Here is a 23,089-nt window from a genome sequence, read left to right on the forward strand (position 1 = left end):
TTTGCCTCCCTGACTATTTCTAATCCAAACTTGAGCAGACTGACATTGTTCCAAATAGAAAAGAAGCCAAAAACTTCACTTCTGACTCTGCCCAGCTGTGTTCGGGATTGGTTCATTGAGCTGCCAATCAAAACTACTAACTTGAATCAGAAACCATTTCCTCACGGCATCTACGTTTGCCTAAAATTCCTGTTGCACTCAATAAGTGGAAACCATTCTAACGTCACATCCAATCGTTCTCTGGAATATGCTAATAGTCCCATTGTCTTAAACTGATATGGCATCTGAGAAACACCATTCTGTTAGCCACTTTGTGTTGTCCTGGCTGATGAATCTAATCCACATTCCCCAATAGCACGTGTTTTGTGTGGAGTTAACCCCTTGTGCACTGACTTTAACTAAAAGAAGCATCTTAAAATTCCTCCTACACCAATTAGGCAAACATCTTGAAAGATGACACTGAATCTTGCCTTGAGATTACCTGAAGAGTGGCACCACGCTGTTCTTGAGGTGGATTTCCTTGCACTGGATGAACACCAAGACATGGCAGCACAAACCCAGGGTACCTGAAAATAAATATTAAAAGTTATTTTAGCAATAAGTTTAAGCTACTTTAGGGCAGCGAAGAAGGTACATGGAAGGAATGCTATATTCCTGTTCTATAGTGTTTTCAGTCATGAAATCTTCATTATGACATAACCTGCATTTAATTCATTTCCATCCTTCCCTCACCTTCACATGGTCCATCTCCAACTCTTCCCTTCCCTTCCCTTCCTTGACTTCTCCGTCTCCATTTCTGGCAATCGGCTTTCGACAAACATCCACTACAAGCCCGCTGACTCCCACAGCTAACGGGACTACACTTCCTCCCACCCCGCTTCCTGTAAGGACTCTATTCCATTCTCCCAGTTTCTCCGTCTCCGCCGTGTCTGTTCTGATGGTGCCACCTTCCATACCAGTGCTTCCGACATGTCTTCCTTTTTCCACAACCAAGGATTCCCTTCTACAGTGGTTGACACGGCCCTTGACCGTGTCCGTTCCATTTCCCGCACTTCTGCTCTCACGCCTTCCCCTTCCCCTCCCTCCCAGAACCACGATAGGGTTCCCCTTGTCCTCACCTTTCACCCCACCAGCCTCCACATTCAACGTATCATCCTCCGCCATTTCTGCCACCTCCAACGTGATCCCACCACCAAACACATCTTCCCCTCACCTCCACTTTCAGCATTCCGAAGGGACCACTCCCTCCGCGACACCCTGGTCCACTCCTCAATCACCCCTAACAGCCCTTTACTTGTACTTCTTGCAATTTAATATACTGTATTCGCTGCTCACGATGCGGTCTCCTCTACACTGGGGAGACCAAATGCAGATTGGGCGACCGCTTTGCGGAACACCTCCGTTCAGTCCGTAAGGGTGACCCTGAGCTTCCGGTCGCCTGTCACTTTAATTCACCGCTTCACTCCCACTCTGATCTCTCTGTCCTCGGGCTATTGCATTGTTCCAATGAAGCTCAACGTAAGCTCGAGGAACAGCACCTCATCTTTCGATTAGGCACTTTGCAGCCTGCTGGACTCAACATTGAGTTCAACAATTTCAGATAATAATCCCTGCCCCCATTTTTCATGCAGTATGATTTTTGCCATTCCCATTTGCAACATTTTATCTTTCCTGCCTCTTACAAAAGTACAGGATATTCTTTCTATTCCTTCCTCCCCTCCTAACGCCACCCCCCTGTCTCTGCACCTGCTTAATGTCTGTTACATCTCCAGCTTTTTCCAGTTCTGATGAAGGGTCCCAGACCTGAAACGTTAACTCTGTTTCTCTCTCCACGGATGCTGCCTGGCCCGCTGAGTGTTTCCAGCATTTTCTGTTGTTATTTCAGCCCTTCTCCTTCGCCTGGCACCTTCCCGTGCAAGTGCAGGAGATGCAACACATGCCTTTTTACCTCCTCCCTTCCCACTGTCCAGGGCCCCAAACACCCCTTCCAGGTGAAACAGCGATTTACTTGTACTTCTTGCAATTTAATACTGTATTCGCTGCTCACGATGCGGTCTGCTCTACATTGGGGAGGTCAAACGCAGATTGGGCGACCGCTTTGCGGAACACCTCCGTTCAGTCCGTAAGGAGAACCCCGAGCTTCCGGTCGCCTGTCACTTTAATTCTCCGCTTCACTCCCACTCTGATCTCTCTATCCTCGGCCTATTACATTGTTCCAATGAAGCTCAACGTAAGCTCGAGGAACAGCACATCTTTCGATTCGGCACCTTACAGTCTGCCGGACTCAACATCGAGTTCAACAATTTCAGATAATAATCCCTGCCCCCATTTTTCATGCTGTATGATTTTTGACAGGCTTAGCTTCCAGTGGGCTGGGGAGCACTCCCGAGAAGGCCGCAGGACCAGGTAGGTCCGATTCCCGACCCCAGAGGGTGGGCGTCCGATCCCGAAGGGGGGTTGATTCCCAACATCGGTTGTGGTGGAGGGGGGGGGGGGGAATTTGTATGGGGGTGGGGTCTGATGGTGGGGGAGCTTGGGGGGCTGGGAGGAAACACTCCTGCTCCTCCTGGCCCACAAGGTGTGCAGTGAAGGGCCTTACTTTCTCCCCGAGGCTGTCCTCGCCTCGCTGCAGCTGCCGGGTTTGCTGAGGCCCGGGAAACCCAGCCGGCCTCAGTAAAACCGGCAAAGCAGGTTAATTCCGAGGCTTCCAGCCTCATTAACATATTTAAAATGCCAACCCACCTCCTGGGGTCGGGGATCGGACCTACCTGGTCCTGTGGCTCCTCCAGAGTGCTCCCAGCCTGACTGGATGCTAAGCCTGTCAATCAGGCTGACTTCTGGGTGGGGAACCGGTCAGTACCAAACGTCGCACACTGTGGAGTAAAACTCCACAGCATGCGGGGAAACCCAGCCCTCCGGGTTTCCCATCCGAAACTCTGCTCCCCCCCGCCTACATAACCCACCCCAGTAAATATCCAACCCATAAACACCGGCATAGACCAGATGGGCCGATTGGCCTGTTTCTGTGCTGTAATTTCTATGTAACATCTGTCCCACCTCAGTAAAACCCAGAAGTCGGTGGGTGGTAGCCGGCTTCCTAACGTGCTCAGAATTTTTGCCCATTTAACACCCCCCCCCACCTGCACCCAATCCCAGCTGCTCACCCATGTTAAAAGTCCCCCCTATGCTCCACATGAGCCACCTCCCATCTTACTTCATCTTACCCAATCAGCATATCCTTCTATTGATTTCTCCCTCATGTACTTATCTAGCTTCTCCTTAAATGCATCTCTGCTCATCGCCTCAACTACTCCATGTGGTAGCAGTTCCACAGTCTAACCATGTTAATACATGCAAGTTTGCACTCTCTTATTGGTGCAAGCTATCTGTTTGAGTTCAGCTATTTTATATGTATTGGGTGCCATAACATTTAAAATCTATCAAATACCAAAAGTCTACAGATCATACCCTATCCACCTGAAAAATAAGATTGATTAATGATATGTCTACATGATCAGAGAGGACTACTTTGCTCTTGGTGTCAAAAGCCTATTTGGAGTAGTATAAGTGTTCTGGAGTTCCCCAGCTTCACTTTCTTAGAACATTATTTTAATATATGCTCCTGGATTGTATTTTCAAACATGGGCTGTGTGAATGGATCTGTTTGTAATGTTGATCTTGTCATGTCTGTACAAGTTTAAGTATTTCCAGACAACATTTAATACCGGGCGAGTTCTGACAGGAATATATGGGTGGTTTTCTCCACACTGGTGAGAAAGTAGTCTCTTCATATCAGATTAGTGTGAATCTACAAACAACTTTACAAAATATGCAAAAGGGAGCATCAGGGTGGAACAGTACAGGCAGGAATTGTGAGAACAAGCTGTCCAAAACAATAATCACCGATGTTGGCAACCAAAAAATAGATCAATAGCACAGATGTATAAGCGGTACAGGAAAGAATTACCATACACTGGTCAAAAGAAAATGTGCTTCAACTGCTCTATCACTCATTTTATCAAAAGAACATTCTATCCTACAAAACTACAGCTGAAGGTCCTTCAAATAAATAAAGTGAAAAATTGACAAAACGATACAGCCATGGGGCAAACAATTAAATGTATTTCTCAAACACAAGTTTGTTCAAGACTTTTAAGACTACTGTTTTCTCCTTTAAAAGGCAGTGATTCATAATGGGTACAGTTCCATGAGCACCAGCAGCCCATCAAAATCATTCATGTGAAACATTAATTAATGAGTGTCAGCACTCTACTTGACAGATATGGGGCATCAGAACTGAGTTTATGCAAACTCTTCCAGCAGGAGTCACTGGATAGTGATCAGACTTTTCCTTCCTACCCTGGGAACACCAAAGCCAAATGTAGTGATTCCTCTGTCATCCTGGCTTAAATCAATGACTTACCACACACCAGAAATCAAATCTGTGAGCTTCCTTGTATGTATGGCTCAATACAAGTCACACAGTGCTTTCACCCATTCCATCATATAGCTCCCTGTTTCTGTTCAAACTGGAATAGGCCAAATTGTGAATATGATCCTGACACACAGTTTATATCAAGGGAGTTCTAACCATTCTGCCAGACATGCAACTTTAGTAAATTTCCTTCTTGCCTGAAGTTAAAGGAACAATCTTCTATTCCCTAGCCAGGGCTCAGTATGCTCCTAGATTGCATTTGCAAACTTTATGGATTCAGTGACTGGATTTGTTAACAGTCATTATATATGTTTGGTATTTTTGAACAATCAGTGTGCCATAGTATCATTCAAGTTCTTACATTACTTTTATGGGTTGTTCTCTCTACACTAGTTAGAAACAAGCACCATCAAAACAAAGAAGCTTGAATCTACGTCTATCTCTGCAATTAAAGACAACACACGATGAGGAAGAACTGTGTGACCAAATAACAATGAAACAATTAAAAGTATTTGTGATATTAGGGGAGACAATTAGATAGGCACCTTGTATACAAATGTGGGATTGGTGACAACACAGGGTGGTGCGGAACTGTGAGAGCAACCAGAACAGACATATTAGTCATTTAATATTGGGAGACAGAAGGTGATGAATACTTGTACCAGTTGATACTGGAAAAACCACAGCACTAAATTGTAGACAAACCTGTACTTGTTACACCATCATTTATTTTACTGAAGAAAAATGTCTGCTGTCAACATTCCAATCCAAAGTCCTTTAAGAGCACTGTGCACCTTAATGACTCTGTAGGTAAATGTACCATGTGGTGTGATACTGAGCCAAACAGACCAGGATGATCCCAGGTGGAATTCATGGTTTGTGTTATTAGGCCATTTCAGCCAGAACAATGGTAGAAGCACTACAATTGCCTTCAGGAGCAAGAATCAGAGCTAATTTTCTCCCTTCTGGGAGAGGGGTAGAAATTAGCTTTGTTTTGTCCTCCTGATCTTTAACCAGGGACTACTTCTGAAAAGTGAAAGTGTAGATTCACACGACTTTGATATGAAGATGCTACTTTCTCACCAGTATGGAGAAAACCACCCATATATTCCTGTCAGAACTTGCACAGTATTGAATGATGTTGAGGTAGATTTTCAACTTGACGTCTGGGAGTATTGCAGGCGGCCGCCCATTATGGAAACTGCCCTATTTTCATTTCCAGAATGCTGTGATGTCCCCAATGGTTTAATAGCCTTCGTATGGTCACTGTCAAGGCTCACATATGAAGAGTGGCCATTGAATCAAAAGAGCTGCCAACACCTTCAAGAGTGGAGGAGAGAAAATTGAATAAAAGTACTGAAAATTTGCAAAAAAAGTTATTACCTTTGAAATGGTTGCCATGTGCTATTAGTTTAAATAGCCTTCTCATAAAATTTTATTCAAAATTACGCCAGCTTCTTCCTAAATATCTGTCTTTGTTCCAAATGGAGTAGGCTCGCAATGATGGAGCTCAAGTGGATGACACATTAGACTTGGATCGTCAGATTAAATAGTGTAACTTTTCTTCTATCAAGCAGGTCATTTTGCCCTTGTGGAGCTCTTCTGTTACTTAATAATAAACCACATGATATGGCCTTGACCTGTTTTGATGAGTCAGTTTGAAAAGCAAAGGAATTTTAATCATGCTGATAGATTTGCAGTTTATTTGTTCTTAACAAATTCTGTGAAATTCAATGTGTAAATAACAATTTGCACAATTCCATTCAAATATTTCATGACTAGAAGATTGGGAAACCACATTAAAAGGTATGACGGTAGAGAAGCAATGGCTAGCATTTAAAGAATTAATACATAATTTACAACAAATATACATTCCTTTAAGACACAAAAACCCCACAGGAAAAGTGGTCCAACTGTGGCTAACAAGAGAAGTTAAAGATAGTATTAGACCAAAGGAAGAAGTTTATAATGTTGCCAAAAAGAGTAGTAAGCCTGAGGATTGGGAGGATTTTAGAATTCAGCAAAGGAGGAACAAGAAATTGATAAAGAAAGGGAAAATAGAATATGAGAGTAAACCAGCAAGAGATATAAAAACAAACTGTAAAAGCTTCTATTGGTATGTAAAAAGGGAAAGATTAGCGAAAGTAAATGTGGGCCTCTTACAGACTGAGACAGGAGAAATTATAATGGGGAATAAGGAAATGGCTGAGAAATTAAACAAATACTTTGTGTCTGTCTTCATGGAAGAAGACGCAAAAAACTTCCTGGAAATAGTGGAGAACCAAGGGTCCAGCGAGAATGAGGAACTGAAAGAAATTAGAATTAGTAAAAAAATAGTACTGGAGAAATTACTGGGAATGAAAGCCGATAAATCACCTGGACCTGATGGCCTACATCCTAGGGTTTTGAAAGAGGTGGCTATAGATATAGTGGATGCATTGGTTGTCATTTTCCAAAATTCCATAGATTCTAGAACTGTGGATTGGAAGGTAGCAAATGTAACCCCACTATTTAAGAGAGGAGGGAGAGAGAAAACGGGAACTACAAACCAGTTAGTAGTAGGGAAATTGCTAGAATCTATTATTAAGGATGTGGTAACAGGGCACTTAGAAAATAATAATAGGATTGGGTAGAGTTGACACGGATTTATGAAAGGGAAATCGTGTTTGGCAAGTCTGTTAAGAGTTTTTTGAGGTTGTAACTAGCAGAATAGATAAGGGGGAACCAGTGGGTGTGGTGTATTTGGATTTTCAGAAGGCATTCGATAAGGTGCCACACAAGCTGTTATTGAACAAAATTAGGGCTCATGGGATTGGGGGTAATATACTAGCATGGATTGAGGATTCGTTAATGGACAGAAAGCAGAGAATAGGAATAAACGGGTCATTTTCTGGTTGGCAGGCTGTAACTAGTGGGGTACTGCAAGGATCAGTGCTTGAGCATCAGCTAGTCACAATCTACATCAATGATTTGGATGAGGGGACCAAATATAATATATCCAAGTTTACTGATGATACAAAGCTGGGTGGGAATGTAAGTTGTGAGGAGGATGCAAAGAGGCTTCAAGGGGATATAGACAGGCTAAGTGAGTGGGCAAGAACATGGCAAATGGAATATAATGTGGAGAAATGTGAAGTTATCCACTTTGGTAGGAAAAATAGAAATGGTGAGAGATTGGGAAATGTTGGTGTTCAGAGGGACCCGAGTGTCCTTGTACACAAATCATTGAAAGTTAACATGCAGGTACAGCAAGCAATTGGGAAAGCAAATGGTATATTGGCATTTATTACAAGAGGATTTGAGTATAAGAGTAAAGATGTCTTACTGCAATTATATAGGGCCCTGGTGAGGCCACACCTGGAGTATTGTGTACAGTTTTAGTCTTCTTACCTAAGGAAGGATATATTTGCCATAGAGGGAGTGCAATGAAAGTTCACCAGACTGATTCCTGGGATGGGGGGATTGTCCTGAGGAGATATTGAGTAGACTAGGCCAAACTGTCTAGAGTTTAGAAGAATGAGAGGTGATCTCATTGAAACATACAAAATTCTGACAGAGCTAGGCAGACTGGATGCAGGGAGGATGTTTCCCCTGGCTGGGGGGTCTAGATCGAGGGGTCACAGTCTCGGGATACAGGGTAGGACATTTAGGACTGAGATGAGGAGAAATTTCTTCACTCAGAGGGTAGTGAACCTGTGGAATTCTCTACCACAGAAGGCTGTGGAGGCCAAGTCACTAAATATATTTAAGAAGGAGCTAGATAGATTTCTAGACACAAAAGGCATCAAGGGGTATGGGGAGAGAGCAGGAATATGGTATTGAGATAGAGGATCAGCCATGATCATGTTGAATGGCGGAGCAGGCTCGAAGGGCCAAATGGCCTACTCCTACTCCTATTTTTCTAAGTCTAATCTCATCCTCATCCATGTCCATACACATGCTTTGCGCTTTAGGGGTCACTGGATAGCGATCAAGTGCAGGGGTGTTGGCTGATTTCATTTCCTCACTCCTAGCTCAATGATAATGAGGCCAAAAGTAGCACTTCTGCTAAATCTCAGTTGAGGTCAGCTATCTCAGTACAGACCAGGGATCAAACCTAAGACCTACTTAGTCTATATGACTCAGTACCACATCACATGGTACCTTTATCCACTGAATTATCGGGGAGGCTTTAGGGCTTGGACATTTTACAAATAAATGTATAGAAGGTATAATGTACATACTTGTCTGAAAGCTCTATTAGCCTTTCAAATTCACCAGGGTGCTCTGCTACTGCCACAAGAGCTAGAAGTCCAGCCTGTAAAGAACAAAAAATGCTGCAAGTGACAAGCATATTCACATCAGCAACAGCTGTTTGTCTGTTGGCAAGATGTAATCCAAATTAGAACCACTGCTGCCTAGCCCTAATTAAAGACTACACATTCAGCAGGCATTGCAACATACCAGCTCAGGTGCTAACCCAACTTGTCACACCATTCTCCAGATCAGCTGGAGTGACAGTTGTGATAGTGAGCCTATTAGAAAAATGTTAATGTACCATGAACCGTCTGTGAAACAGGGTTAGAGCGCACGTGGGCAGAAACACGTGGTTGCAGTTTCCTCAAACTATCCACATTGAAAATATTGGTCCAGATGGGGTAAAATTCATACTTAGCAGACTGTTGTGTTAAATCATAGGCCTGGAATTTCCTTGGAGCTGTTCCCACTCCGTTGTTGTAATTTCGCCGGAAGTGTGGCGGAAGCCCCGTTATACCTGTAAGTGGGGTTTCCACCGCATTTCCCAAGAAGTTATGGCAGTAGAGCGGGAAAAGCTCTCAGGAAATTTCTGGCTAGTATCAGTAACTCTAATACCAGCACTGCCAATTTAGGAATACTTGTTCTTTGATGCTCATGTGCAAATGAACATTATCTTTTTTGTAATAACAACAGAAATGCTGGAAAAACTCAGCAGGCCAGGCAACATCCGTGGAGAGAGAAACAGAGTCAACGTTTCAGGTCGAAACCCTTTGTCAAGACTGTTGACAAAGGGTTTCGACCTGAAACGTTGACTCTATTTCTTTCCACGGATGTTGCCTGGCCTGCTGAGTTTTTCCAGCATTTCTGTTGTTGTTTCGGATTTCCAGCATCTGCAGTATTTTGCTATCATACTACAGGAAACTTTGTGCTATCCGGAGGTGAGCTATCCGGCAATCTGGAGCCACCGGCAAAAATCAGCAGCCGTTTTTTATTCTTTTTGTTTGTTTTTTTTGCTTTGTTTGAACAGTCAAGCTGTGCAAGGTCTGTAGCTATAGCAACAGCTTCAGCTACAGAGCTTTAGGGCCACACCTGAGTGTTTAGAAGCTGTTGCTAAGCAACAGTGTTTGTTGTCAAATACGGAGATAAGAATCTCCGTATCTCTCAACATTAACTCTGGAGAGTACGGCAGTTTTCAGGCAACGGCAGCAGCTCGGTCCCGTGGGTGCCGGATAGCACAAAGTTTCCTGTATTATCTTTTTTGTGTTTTATTTAATCCAAGAATTGATTAATTGAAATAAATTAACACTGTACCTTCTTAGCTTGCTCTATCACTGTATCGATATCCTAAAATAAAAGTAACAAGGTCAGTAATGACGTCCATAGCCTGTAAACAATGACTTTACCAAAGTTAGTTTAACAAAGATGATTATGCAAATTTATAATCTTGTTGGTCGTTAATGACAGCAGTATTCATATATGAACTATGTTGTATATTTTCCTTCTACTGAATGCCATTATGGAGGTATAGCATCATTCCAGACAATCTAACACATCTATAGAATTAAAATGCAAACCATAGCAGTACAACAGTGTATTGGTCTGCTGTAAACTGATTGATATAGATTGATTGTCATGATTAGCCAACAACTCCATTATCACATAGCGGTAACAGATTATCTCCATTATCACATAGCACGGATGGTAGCAGATGGTCCTTGGTCTTTTTTATTTTGCAATTCCTATGTTAGCGTCCATCCTTTCAAATGTGTCACACTTGACAGTCTGGCCAGAGAAGACAACCTCAGAACATCACACCTCTAAAGCATCAAATGCCTGTCGGCAGAAAATCATGACTGGCTCAAAAAATAATTTATCTCTTGAATTACCAATCAAATAAAGTTAGAAGTGTTATGTGTGGCACTCGGTGGTGTAGTGAATTACGCTGTGAATTCTATCTTTTCATCTCTGGGACTTGAATTTGAATACAACCAAACTGGATGGGCTAAAAGCCTCTTCTTTCTCCAGGCTGTAAGGATCCTATGAGAAATGAGTCTGGACAGCGTCTACAGTTTCTAGTACACATGAGTAAAAAAAACTGTGCATGAATTGGCAGTCTCATCAGGATGGCCAGTGTATGAAATGGAAATATTCACATTGGTGCAGTACTGGCTAATTCTTTTAAGGTTAGGTTTATGGCACACAGAGAGAGCGAGAGAGTGTGCGCGCAAGCGCTTTACTTTGCACTTGATCCATGTAACACCGGATGTGGGACTGTCTGATACTGAAACTGGTGCTAAAATTTGAACAGTGCTTGAACAGCGTAAAAAAATCTCCAAAAGTATGTTTAGAATATGAGTTGATAACCATTACAAAACTGGATAGAAACTAGGCACCACCAAACACATCTTCCCCTCACCTCCCCTTTCAGCATTCCGAAGGGACCGCTCCCTCCGCGACACCCTGGTCCACTCCTCTATCACCCCCTACATCCCTTCCCCTTCGCCCGGCACCTTCACATACAAGCGCAGGAGATGCAACACATGCCCTTTTACCTCCTCCCTTCCCACTGTCCAGGGCCCCAAACACCCCTTCCAGGTGAAACAGCGATTTACTTGTACTTCTTGCAATCTAGTATACTGTATTCGCTGCTCACGATGTAGTCTCCTCTACATTGGGGAGACCAAATGCAGATTGGGTGACCGCTTTGCGGAACACCTCCGTTCAGTCCGTAAGGGTGACCCCGAGCTTCCGGTCGCCTGTCAGTTTAATTCACCGCTCCACTCCCACTCAGACCTCACCATCCTCGGCCTCTTACACTGTTCCAATGAAGCTCAACGTAAGCTCGTGGAACAGCACCTCATCTTTCGATTAGGCACTTTACAGCCTTCTGGACTCAATATCGAGTTCAATAATTTCAGACCATAACCTCTGCCCCTATCTTTTTTTTCTCCATTTTTTTTCTCTCTCCCACATGGCAGCTGTCGATCATTCAGCCATTGCCATTTACAGTTCATCTAGGGCCATCTTTTGTTTCTTAATTTGTCCCATTATCATCTCCTTTTGCCTTGCACCATCATACCTTTTGTCTCTTAATCTCTCCTGCCTTCCATCCTATCACAGACCTTCCCTTATGTTCTTTCCTCCCCTCCCCACTTTCCCTGCCCCTATACTTGCTTAAAAACCTGTTCCATCTCCAACTTTTTCCAGTTCTGATGAGGGGTCATCGACCTGAAACATTAACTCTGTTTCTCTCTCCACAGATGCTGCCTGACCTGCTGAGTATTTCCAGCATTTTCTGTTTTTATTTCAGATTTCCAGCATCCGCAGTATTTTGCTTTTGGATAGAAACTATGTCAGTTGAAATCAGTTTACAACTCATTTTGCTTAATGCAATAAGTAGCCTGGTGAGGGTTTGCACAAGAAATATATTTGGGGCTTTCCTTCTATACATTAAAGAAAGAATTTGCATTCACATAGGATCTTTCGCATCCTCAGGACATCTGAAAACACTTCATAGCCAATTAATTACTTTTTCTGACGTGCAGTCACTGTTATTTTGTAGGCAAACACAGCAGCCAATTTGCGCACAGCAAGGGCCCACAGACAACACTGAGATAAACAATCAGTTTATCTATTATAATAACAGAAAATGCTGGAAACACTCAGTAGGTCAGGCAGCATTGAGGAGAAACTGAGTCAATGGCCCAGAAATTCGGGTCCCAACGCGCGAGTACGCACTGGGTACTCACGCGTAAGCCCAACGAAAGTGCCGGTTTCGTGCATGCACTGCGCATGCGTGGGAAACCGGCACTTCCGTTCCCCTGAAAGAAGGGGTTGACAGGTGAAACGCGTGCGCCGGAGAGGCAGCGCGTGCGCATCGAACTTATGTTTTTTTTGCAGGGTTCTCCGGGAGGGTACACTTTTAACAAGGTAAGTGGTGAGTTAATTAAAATTAAAACATTTTTTCCACAGGTTTATTATTTTTAAATACTTTAAAGAAAGGTAAGTTTATTTTTTAGCCCCGTTAGAAAATGTAATAAATTTTTTCAAAAATTTAAATTATTGTTTAAAATAGTTATTTCATATAATTTATAGTTATTTTAAAAATGTGATTTTTAAAAAATTTATTTGAAGTTTTAGTGATGTTTTGGGGCTTATAGTATTTATAGTTTTGACAGCTCCGTCAAACTTATGAATGAAGCATTCCCTGCTACCATTGGCTCTCCATGGCCCACGTGATCCCAGGGGACGCATCGAACTAACTGCGCCCCTGGGATACACAAGCACTGCGCGCCAGCAGTTGGAGGAGGCCCAGGATTGGAATCCCACGCGGGCCCACAGCTCAACGGCCGGCGCGCTAGGTAAGTGCAGGTCGGGGGCTGGCACCCACGGGAAGCCCCCGACCCGAATTTCTGGGCCAATGTTGAGAGTCGGGGACCCTTGCCTGGTGTTGTTGGTTGAAAGGGGAATGTTGGCTGTGACACCAGGAGAACTTCGCTCTTCTCCCATGCAACTTTTTACGCCTACCTTGATTTAAAGTTTCTTTTGTTTTATTCATTCATGGGATGTGGGCGTCACTGGCAGGGCCAGCGTTTATTGCCCATCCCTAATTGCCCTTGAGAAGGTGGTGGTGAGCCTCCTTCTTGAACCGTTGCAGTCCGTGTGGTGAAGGTACTCCCATAGTGCTGTTAGGGAGGGAGTTCCAGGATTTTGACCCAGCGACATCTCAAAGAGACCGCAGCACTCCCAAAGTACTGCACTGAAGTGTCAGTCTGGATCATATGCTCAACTCTGTCTTGAGGCTTGAACTCACAACCTTCTAACTCAGAAGTGAGAATGCTAACTATGCATCAAGCTGACACCACTACATTTTATGACTGAAGGCAGATTACAGGTTTAGAACCAGACACGATGAGGTCACTCTACCATATCCAAGTTCCAAAAATACTGTAAAGAGCAGGAACATAGTTATAACATCTATTTATTAATAAATGCAATATTTTGCACAAAATTAAAAAATATACAGATTTTCCAATGAGTGCCAAGTTAGGTGACGCAGCATGTGAAAATCATCCTGGGGATGTTAAACCAATTAGAAATAGTCAAGCGTAGTTCCCATATTCAAAAGGGCAACAGTGGCCATACTTGGAAATTACAGACCCATTAGTCTGATCTCAATAACTGGAAAATAATGGAAACAATGTATGAAAATAATCTAACAAATGATAGCCAACATGGCTTTGGAGGGGTAGATTTTGCCTGACTAAGTCTTTTAGACTTTTGAGGAAGTGACATCCCAAATTGACAGGTGGAAGGGGGATTCAGTATTACTTCATGTACCTCAACTTTTCAACACCATGAGAGCAACTCCTTTCCAAGCTAAGGTCAACGGATATCAAGGCTGAGACATAGACATGGATTAATAACCGTCTAAAGAGAAGGAAGCAGAGAGTAGTCATAAGAGCAGTTAGGTCGCAATGGGGAGGTATTAAGCGGTGTGCCCTAGATGTGTGGGACACCTCCTATGCAGAGCAGAGAAAAGTAACAAGTCTGAAACCTGGTTCCAGAGCAAAGAGCTATGAAGAATGACTCGATAAGATAGAGTGGGTCGACCTCAAAAAAAGACATCACAGAAAAGACCTCATGGAGTTAACACAATACCTAACGGATAAAATTAACCAGAAATAATACTTTCAGATATGCCAGGGGAATAGGGCAAGAGGGTACATGTTCAGAATTGTGGTTGACAAATTAAGTCAAGTATCAGAAAGTAATTCTTTACACAGAGGATGAGCAACAGCCAGAACGGTTTGCTAGGTGGATTGGTGACACCAGATTCTTTTAAGGAACGATTAGATGCTGTGATAGATAGAAGGTATGCATGGTATTCTGGAAAGATGAGATCAAATGGATTGTAGGCCCTATATCATTCAAACCGAGGTTGTGGACCTCCACAAGAAAGTGTGTTTATACTGCCCTCTAGTGCTCTTATCATTCGTAAATGGGACCATGAAAATAGATACATAAAGCATTTTTTCCATACACAACATTGTTGTGCAGAATATTGTGTCTGTGAATGCACACTACAGTTTAATGTTTGACGAAGAAACTTTGATATGCATTAGCTTTAGGGCAGCGGGTGGATAACTTGCTAATAAGTTGAGGATACTTCATTCTTTGATCATTCTTTGTGTTTACACAGCGTAAATCCGTCAAAGGGTTCCTTAACCCATAGCAGGAAATTCTCTTACTGTCTGGGCAGATTTTACATATTTGCTGGCCCTCACATAAAGAAAGCAAAAAAGAAAGACTTGCATTTATATAGCGCCTTTCACAACCTCCGGACGTCTCAAAGTGCTTTACAGCCAATGAAGTACTTTTTTTTTGAAGTGGAATCACTGTTGTAATGTGGGAAACGTGGCAGCCAATTTGCGCACAGCAAGCTCCCACAAACAGCAATGTAATAATGACCAGATAATCTGTTTTAGTAATGTTGATTGAGGGATAAATATTGGCCAGGACACCAGGGAATTCCCCTTCTCTTCTTCGAAATAGTGCTATGGGATCTTTTACGACCACCTGAGAGCAGACGGGGCCTGGGTTTAACATCTCATCCGAAGCACTCCCTCAGTACTGCACTGGAGTGCCAGCCTAGCTTTATGTGCGCAAGTCTCTGGAGTGGGACTTGAACCCACAACCTTCTGACTCAGAGGCGAGCGTGCTACCCACTGAGCCACAGCTGACACTTTGAACCTCACAGACTTTGTGAGGAAACTGAAAAAGTCTAAGTGTGATTTGATAAAAACTTAAAATGCATGAAAAAGGGAATGGGGGATAGAACTAAAGCATTAAATTAACTTTTTTATTTATTAACATAGCATTCTGAACAATGTATGAGACTGGGTGAAGATCACTCTGATATCCCTTTCCCTGTGAAAACTATCAATGGTATTTCCATATTGTATTGTCTTTACTGAAAAGATCTCTCAAATGTTATCTTTCCTCATAGATATATAAGAACAGGAGTAGGCCATTCAGCCCCTCGAACCTGTTCCACCATTCTATTAGATCTGCACAACAACTCAGTTTACCCTCCTTTGCTCCATATCCTTGACACTCTGATCTAACAAAAATCTATCAACTTTAGGCTTGAACATTTCAGTTGACTCATCAAACATAGTGTTCTGTTTGGTTGTTTGTGAAGTTACCCATTAAAACTTATTTATTTTAAATCTTGTAGACTCCAGAATAAAGAAAAGAAAAAGTATCCATATAAAACTTAATCACAACATTATCAGAGAACATTCTCTGTTACTATAGAAGATATGCACTCAACCTTGCAGAGTGTTTTTGTATTAATTTATAGTTTTTTTTAATCAGAGTAAAGGGTGTCATTTTTTTCACCAATTTTCTCTGCAAGTTGTCTCCCCTCTCTTCTTAAAGGCACCTACTCTTTTCTGGAGTATGGTTCCATGGGCTCCCATCTCCCTCTGATATCCAAATGGTCATTATTCATACGTGATCTTTGGTTGTGAGTATCGGCAGGCAACTCAACTTCAGGGGCATCACAGCTAAGCCTGATCATCATTTAATGTGCACACAGGCATACCTCCAGCAGGAATCACTGAAGAGCGATCAAGAGCAGGAACCCTGGCTGATTTCCCCCTCCTAACCCAGGGTGTACAAGGGTAACTGTAGTGTCAGCTGAGATCAGTTAACTTAGCACAGATTGGGAATTGAATCTGAAAGTTGCTCGGTCTGTGTGGCTCAGGATGCCACTGCTGGGAATGGAACAGTTTTCCATTTTACAGCACTCAGCTTCAGCATTGTGTACTCTCAATTCAGGTAAAGACCCCCTCAATTAGAACAGCAACTCCTACTACACCAGTGTGAACTTTTCCATTTCTTATTCCAGCCATCCTAATGGCTGGGCTGAGTGAAATGCCTAATTTAGTTGGAGCTGTCAACGTTAAGGAAATAACAACAGAAAATGCTGGAAACACTCAGCAGGCCAGGCAGCATCCGTGGAGAGAGAAACAGAGTTAACGTTTCAGGTCACTGACCTTTCATCAGAACTGGAAAAAGTTAGAGATGTAACAGATTTTAAGCAAGTGCAGGGGCAGGGAAAGGGGAGGAAAGAATAAATTTAATGTGCACACAGGCGTACCTCCAGCAGGAATCACTGTGATAGGATGGAAGGCAGGAGAAATTAAATGACGACAAAAAGTATGATAGTACAAAGCAAAAGGAGATGGTAATGGGACAAGTAAAGAAACAAAAGATGAGTCTAGAAGAGGCGTAAATGGGAATGGCAGAAACATCACCAGCTGCCATGTGAAAAAATAGGGGCAGAGGTTATGGTCTGAAATTGTTGAACTCGATGTTGAATCCAGAAGGCTGTAAAGTGTCTAATCGAAAGATGAGGTGCTGTTCCTCAAACTTACGTTGAGCTTCATTGGAACAGTGCAAGAGGCCGAGGACAGAGAGGTCAGAGTGGGAGTGGAGCGGAGAATTAAAGTGACAGGCGACCGGAAGCTCGAGGTCACCCTTACCGACTGAATGGAGGTGTTCCGCAAAGCGGTCACCCAATGGTTTGGTCTCCCCAATGTAGAGGAGACCAAGGTGAGCAGCAAATACAGTATACTAAATTGAAAGAAGTACAAGTAAATCGCTGTTTCACCTGGAAGAGGTGTTTGGGGCCCTGGACAGTGGGAAGGGAGGAGGTAAAAGGGCAGGCGTTGCATCTCCTGCGCTTGCACGGGAAGGTGCCATGGGAAGGGGAGGGGATGTTGGGGGTGATTGAGGAGTGGACCAGGGTGTTGCGGAGGGAGCAGTCCCTTTGGAATGCTGAAAGGGGGGGGGGGGGGGAGGGGAAGATGCGTTTGGTGGTGGGATCATGCTGGAGGTGGCGGAAATGGCGGAGGATGATCCGTTGAATGTGGAGGCTGGTGGGGTGAAAGGTGATGACAAGGGGAACCCTATTGTGGTTCTGGGAGGGAGGGGATGGGGTGAGAGTGGAAGTGCGGGAAATGGAATGAACAAGGTCGAGGGCCCTGTCAACCACGGTGGAGGGGAATCCTTGGTTGAAGAAAAAGGAAGACATATCGGAAGCACTAGGATGGAACGTTAAGGAAATGTTAGGAATGGCCTTTTCCATGCAATTTTGACCCTGCCTTTCCTGAATATTTTGACATGCTGGACTACAGTTCTATGGGGACTGGCAACCCTCTGGTACCTTACCTAAGTGCCCATTGTTTGTGTGTGATAACGAGAGCTGAGAGACTATTCAACTGTCCCTCAAATGTCAGGCATCTGGGGAAGAGGCAGAATCCATACAAGCAGCAGAGAGAGAAGACTTTCATCCCATTAGTCTGGACTATATTTAAACCCAGGTATGAAAAAACATCTCTAAGGAGTAATGTACAGCTATGAAGGCAAAGTAAGCTTTAGGTGTACAGGTAATGAGGTAAAAAGGTTGGAAAAAGTTAAAAAGAACAAGACTGTAAAAAAAAAAATCAGTACAGGGAAAGACAAAAAAAAAAGGAAAAATTGCAAAACCCAGGAATCCAAACTAAAATATATATACAAATATATATTAATGCACTGCATGTAAAAAAACAAAATTAAGCAATTGGAGTAATTGATTCAAATAAAAATACATGACATAATAGCAGTAATTGAAACATGACTGCAGCTGGGCCAGGAATGACAATTAAATATGCCTGAGCACAAAACTTTCGGGAGGGATAGGGGAGGAATAAAGGGAAGTAGCAGCATTAATTAGAAACAGTATCATAGCACTAGAGCATAGAGAAAGTGAGCTGAGGAATAGCTACTTGGAAAATATTACAGACCATCAAAGAAAATTGAAGATGAGATTTATAGACAAATTATATTAATGGTAATTATAATTGTAGGAGATATTAATTATCCAAAAATCAACTGGAATAAGGAAAGTGCTTATGGTGGTAGAGGGAAGGTGTTTTTTGCAATGTGTTCATGATTGTTTTCTCAGTCAATATGTTTTTACTTGAATAAGGAAGGGACCATAACTTGACCTGTACTGGGTAATAGCGCAGAGCAAGTAGGTGCCCTAAAAGTAAGGGGACATTTGTGAAGAAGTGACCACAATCTAAAAAGGTCCAGTGTAATTCTATGATTGTATGTAAGAATAGGAAAGAAAAAATAAGTTGGAGACAAGGATATTTATAACTGAAAAAAAATTATAAGTGAGATAAAATGGGACCTTGCCCAAATTAAATAGAAAGAGAAATTGGCAAATAGAATGGTAGATCAACAATGGAGAATATTTAAACAGGAGATGGAAGGAGTATAAATCAGGTATATTGCAGTAAGGAGAAGGAGAGTGTATCAAAGGCTGTGGTGTCATGGATGAAAAGGGAAACTAGGACAAATTTGAAACTTTAAAAAAGCATTGTGCTTATGGAGCAGATAAAAAGGCCAGGACAAATTGTAAATACAGGAAAACTACTAAAAGGAAGGTTAAAAAAGCTAAGAGAGAGTATCAGAGAAATATAGCCAAAAAAAGCCTTTCTATGGGCACATTAGCAGTGACGTAATAAAGATTCACTACGCACTTGGTTGTACATAAAGCAAGGCTTTAATCGACTTGTAACAAAACATGGAGGTCTAGTTAGTGGTCACTAGCTTCCTGTTTCCAGCCTGTCTGGCCAAGGTGGGCCCACGCCCGAGTATTTATATTCCTCGGGCGGCGCCCTCAGCTGGCCATTCAGTAGTACTTCTTGTAGAAGTTGCGATTTATGACAAGCAGTAAAATGATAGTTAAGTTAGGGTAGGACCATTAAGAGGTGAAAGAGGCAAGCTAGTAGAAGAAAAGCAAAATACTGTGGATGCTGGAAATTGGAAATAAGAACAGAAAATGCTGGAAATATTCAGCAGGTCAGGCAGCATCTGTGGTGGAGAGAGAAACAGAGTGAATGTTTCAGGTCGATGACCTTTCATAAGAAGCTACTAGTACAGATTGGGGTAATGGTGGAGATACTAAATAAATACTTTGCCTCAGTTTTCAGAATAGGTAGTTATTGGGATTGTAGAAACATAGAAGATAGGAGCAGGAGTAGGCCATTCGGCCCCTTGAGCCTGCTCCGCCATTCAATGAGATCATGGCTGATCATCCAAACTCAGTACCCTGTCCCTGCCTTCTCCCCATATCCCTTGATCCCTTTAGCCTTAAGAAATATATCTAACTCCTAATTGAATATATTTAATGAATTGGCCTCAACTGCCTTCTGTGGTAGAGAATTCCACAGGTTCACCACTCTCTGGGTAAAGAAATTCCTCCTTATCTCTGTCCTAAATGGCTTATCCCTTATCTTTAGACTGTGACCCCTGGTTCTGGACTCCCCCGCCATCGGGAACATCCTTCCTGCATCGAGTCTGTCTAGTCCTGTTAGAATTTTATAAGTTTCAATGAGATCCCCTCTCATTCTTCTAAACTCCAGCGAGTATAAGCCCAATCGACCCAATCTCTCCTCATACGTCATTCCTGCCATCTCAGGTATCAGTCTGGTGAATCTTCACTGCACTCCCTCCATGGCAAGAACATCCTTCCTCAGATAAGGCGACCAAAACTGCACACAATACTCAAGGTGTGGTCTCACCAAGGCCCTGTACAACTGCAGCAAGACATCCTTGTTCCTGTACTCGAATCCTCTCTCTACGAAGGCCAACATACCATTTGCCTTCTTAACCGCCTGCTGCACCTGCATGCTTACCTTCAGCGACTGGTGCACAAGGACACCCAGGTCTCGTTGCACGTCCCCTTCTCCCAATCTATTGCCATTCAGATAATCTGCCTTCCTGTTTTTGCCACCAAAGTGGATAACCTCGCATTTATCCACATTATACTGCATCTGCCATACATCTGCCCAATCACCCAACCTGTCCAAATCATACTGGAGTTTCTCGGCATCCTCCTCACAGCACACACGCCCAGCCAGCTTTGTGTCGTCTGCAAACTTGGAGATATTACATCTAGTTTCCTCGTCTAGATCATTAATATATATTGTGAATAGCTGGGGTCCTAGCACTAATCCCTGCGGTACCCCACTAGTCACTGCCTGCCATTCGGAAAAAGAGCCGTTTATTCCAACTCTTTGCTTCCTGTCTGCCAGCCAGTTCTCTATCCAAGTCAGTACCTTGCCCCCAATCCCATGTGCTTTAACTTTACACACTAATCTCTTATGCGGGACCTTATCGAAAGCCTTCTGAAAGTCCAAATACACCACATCCACTGGTTCTCCCTTATCTATTCTACCAGTTACATCCTCAAAAAATTCCAGTAGATTAGTCAAACACGATTTACCTTTTGTAAATCCATGCTGACTTTGTCAATCTTGTTCTACGAGGCCCCTTGGGTCGGAGCGATCATAATGATAGAATTCTTCATTAAGCTGGAGAATGAAGTTGTTGACTCAGAGACTAGGGTCCTGAATTTAAATAAAGGAAACTATGATGGTATGAGGCGCGAGTTGGGTAGGATTGATTGGGGAATGTCACTCAAAGGGTTGACGGTGGATAGGCAATGGCAAACATTCAAAGACCGCATGGATGAACTACAGAATTTGTTCATCCCCCAGTTTGGCATAAAAATAAAACAAAAAAGGTGACTCAACCGTGGCTAACAAGGGAAATTAGGGATAGCATAAGATCCAAGGAGAGGACATATAAATTGGCCAGAAAAAGCAGTAAACCTGAGGATTGGGAGCAGTTTAGGATTCAACAAAGGAGGACAAAGGGATTAATTAAGAGGGGGAAAATAGAATATGAGAGTAAGCTTTCAGGGAATATAAAAACTGACTGTAAAAGCTTTTATAGATATGTGAAGAGAAAAAGATTGGTGAAGTCAAGCGTAGGTCCCTTGCAGTCAGAATCAGGGGAATTTATAATGGGGAACAAAGAAATCGCAGACCAATTAAATACATACTTTGGTTCTGTCTTCACAAAGGAGGACACAAATAACCTCCCAGAGATGTCGGGGAACATAGGGTCTGATGAAAGGGAGGAACTGAAAGAAATCAGTATTTGTAGGGAAATGGTTATTTGTGTTCTCCTTTGTGAAGACAGAACCAAAGTATGTATTTAATTGGTCTGCCATTTCTTTGTTACCCATTATAAATTCCCCTGATTCTGGCTGCAAGGGACCTATGTTTGACTTCACCAATCTTTTTCTCTTGACATATCTATAGAAGCTTTTAGTCAGATTTTATGATCTAATCAAAACCAATCAGCACCAATTTCCAAAACGGTCATGTTTGACCAATGTTGCAGATTCCTAGGAAGAAATAACAGGAGGAATAGAAAAAGGAAATGCAGTGGATTAGGTTTATGTGGATTTTCAAAGAAGCATTTGATTGGTCATCGGCATCCAAGACGCCACCTGCTGGAAATTCCCAGCCTTCGAGCTATTTTGATCTGACCCACGAGGCTGCTGTCAGTTCGATCTGACCCACGAGGCTGCTGTCAGTTTGATCTGACCCACGAGGCTGCTGTCAGTTGTGTACAAAGCATTCTTCAGCAGCTTTGGACTTTAGCTCGTTTAAGTTCTTGGGTCTGGAGGATTGGAAAAAGGCTACTCCCTGTTTGGTGGATTTTGACCAATGAGTAACCTTTACCAGTACGTCAGGCCCGCTAATACCAATCTCCCACTGTAACTTTAGCAGAAGATCGGTGGAAACACCTGAGAAATCTGCAGATATTAAGATCTGTGTGAGTGTTAGGACTGTTCTACTGCTTCAGGTGGATCTTGATGTGTTGGGGGATTGAGCTCATGATAAGTAAATGATGTTTCATTTGGAAAAGTGTAGTTTTTTTAAAATTCATTGATGGGATGTGGGCGTCGCTGGCTAGGCCTGCATTTAGTGCCCATCCCTAATTGCCCTCGAGATGATGGTGGTGAGCCGCCTTCTTGAACCGCTGCAGTCCATATGGTGTAGGTACACCCACAATGCTGTTAGGAAGGGAGTTCCAGGATTTTGGCCCAGCGACAGTGAAGGAACGGCGATACAGGTCCAAGTCAGGATGGTGTGTGGCTTGGAGGGGAACTTGTAGGTGGTGATGTTCCCATGTGTCTGCTGCCCTTGTCCTTCTAAGTGGTAGAGGTCGCGGGTTTGGAAGGTGCTGTTGAAGGAGCTTTGGCGAGTTGCTGCAGTGCATCTTGTAGATGGTACACACTGCAGCCACAGTGCGCCGGTGGTGGAGGGAGTGAATGTTGAAGGTGGATGGAGCGCCAATCAAGCGGGCTGCTTTATCCTGAATGGTGTCGAGCTTCTTGAGTGTTGTTGGAGCTGCACTCATCCAGGCAAGTGGAGAGTATTCCATCACACTCCTGACTTATGGCTTGTAGATGGTGGAAAGGCTTTGGGAAGTCAGGAGGTG

The 23,089-nt window shown here is 43.1% G+C and overlaps 1 protein-coding gene across 4 annotated transcripts in view; it reads right to left on the reverse strand.

The window, feature by feature from the left end:
* Positions 1–23,089, reverse strand: part of LOC147121161 (deoxyribonuclease TATDN3-like) — an 84,782-nt gene that overhangs the window by 52,317 nt on the left and 9,376 nt on the right. For 3 of the 4 annotated variants that reach the window (XM_085981253.1, XM_085981255.1, XM_085981254.1), the window contains exons 2-4: positions 9,983–10,015; positions 8,659–8,732; positions 482–566 (exon numbers count right to left, since the gene is read on the reverse strand). In XM_085981253.1, the coding sequence (XP_085837379.1) occupies positions 482–566; positions 8,659–8,732; positions 9,983–10,015 (192 nt within the window). Of the gene's footprint in view, positions 1–481; positions 567–8,658; positions 8,733–9,982; positions 10,016–21,017; positions 21,091–23,089 lie in introns of those variants that run through there. The other variant, XM_085981256.1, reaches the window with a different exon arrangement.

This window comes from Somniosus microcephalus, chromosome 3 (assembly GCF_052327205.1).
Source record: "Somniosus microcephalus isolate GS21.2 chromosome 3, FLI_Smic_1.0, whole genome shotgun sequence".
NCBI classification, from domain to species: domain Eukaryota; kingdom Metazoa; phylum Chordata; class Chondrichthyes; order Squaliformes; family Somniosidae; genus Somniosus; species Somniosus microcephalus.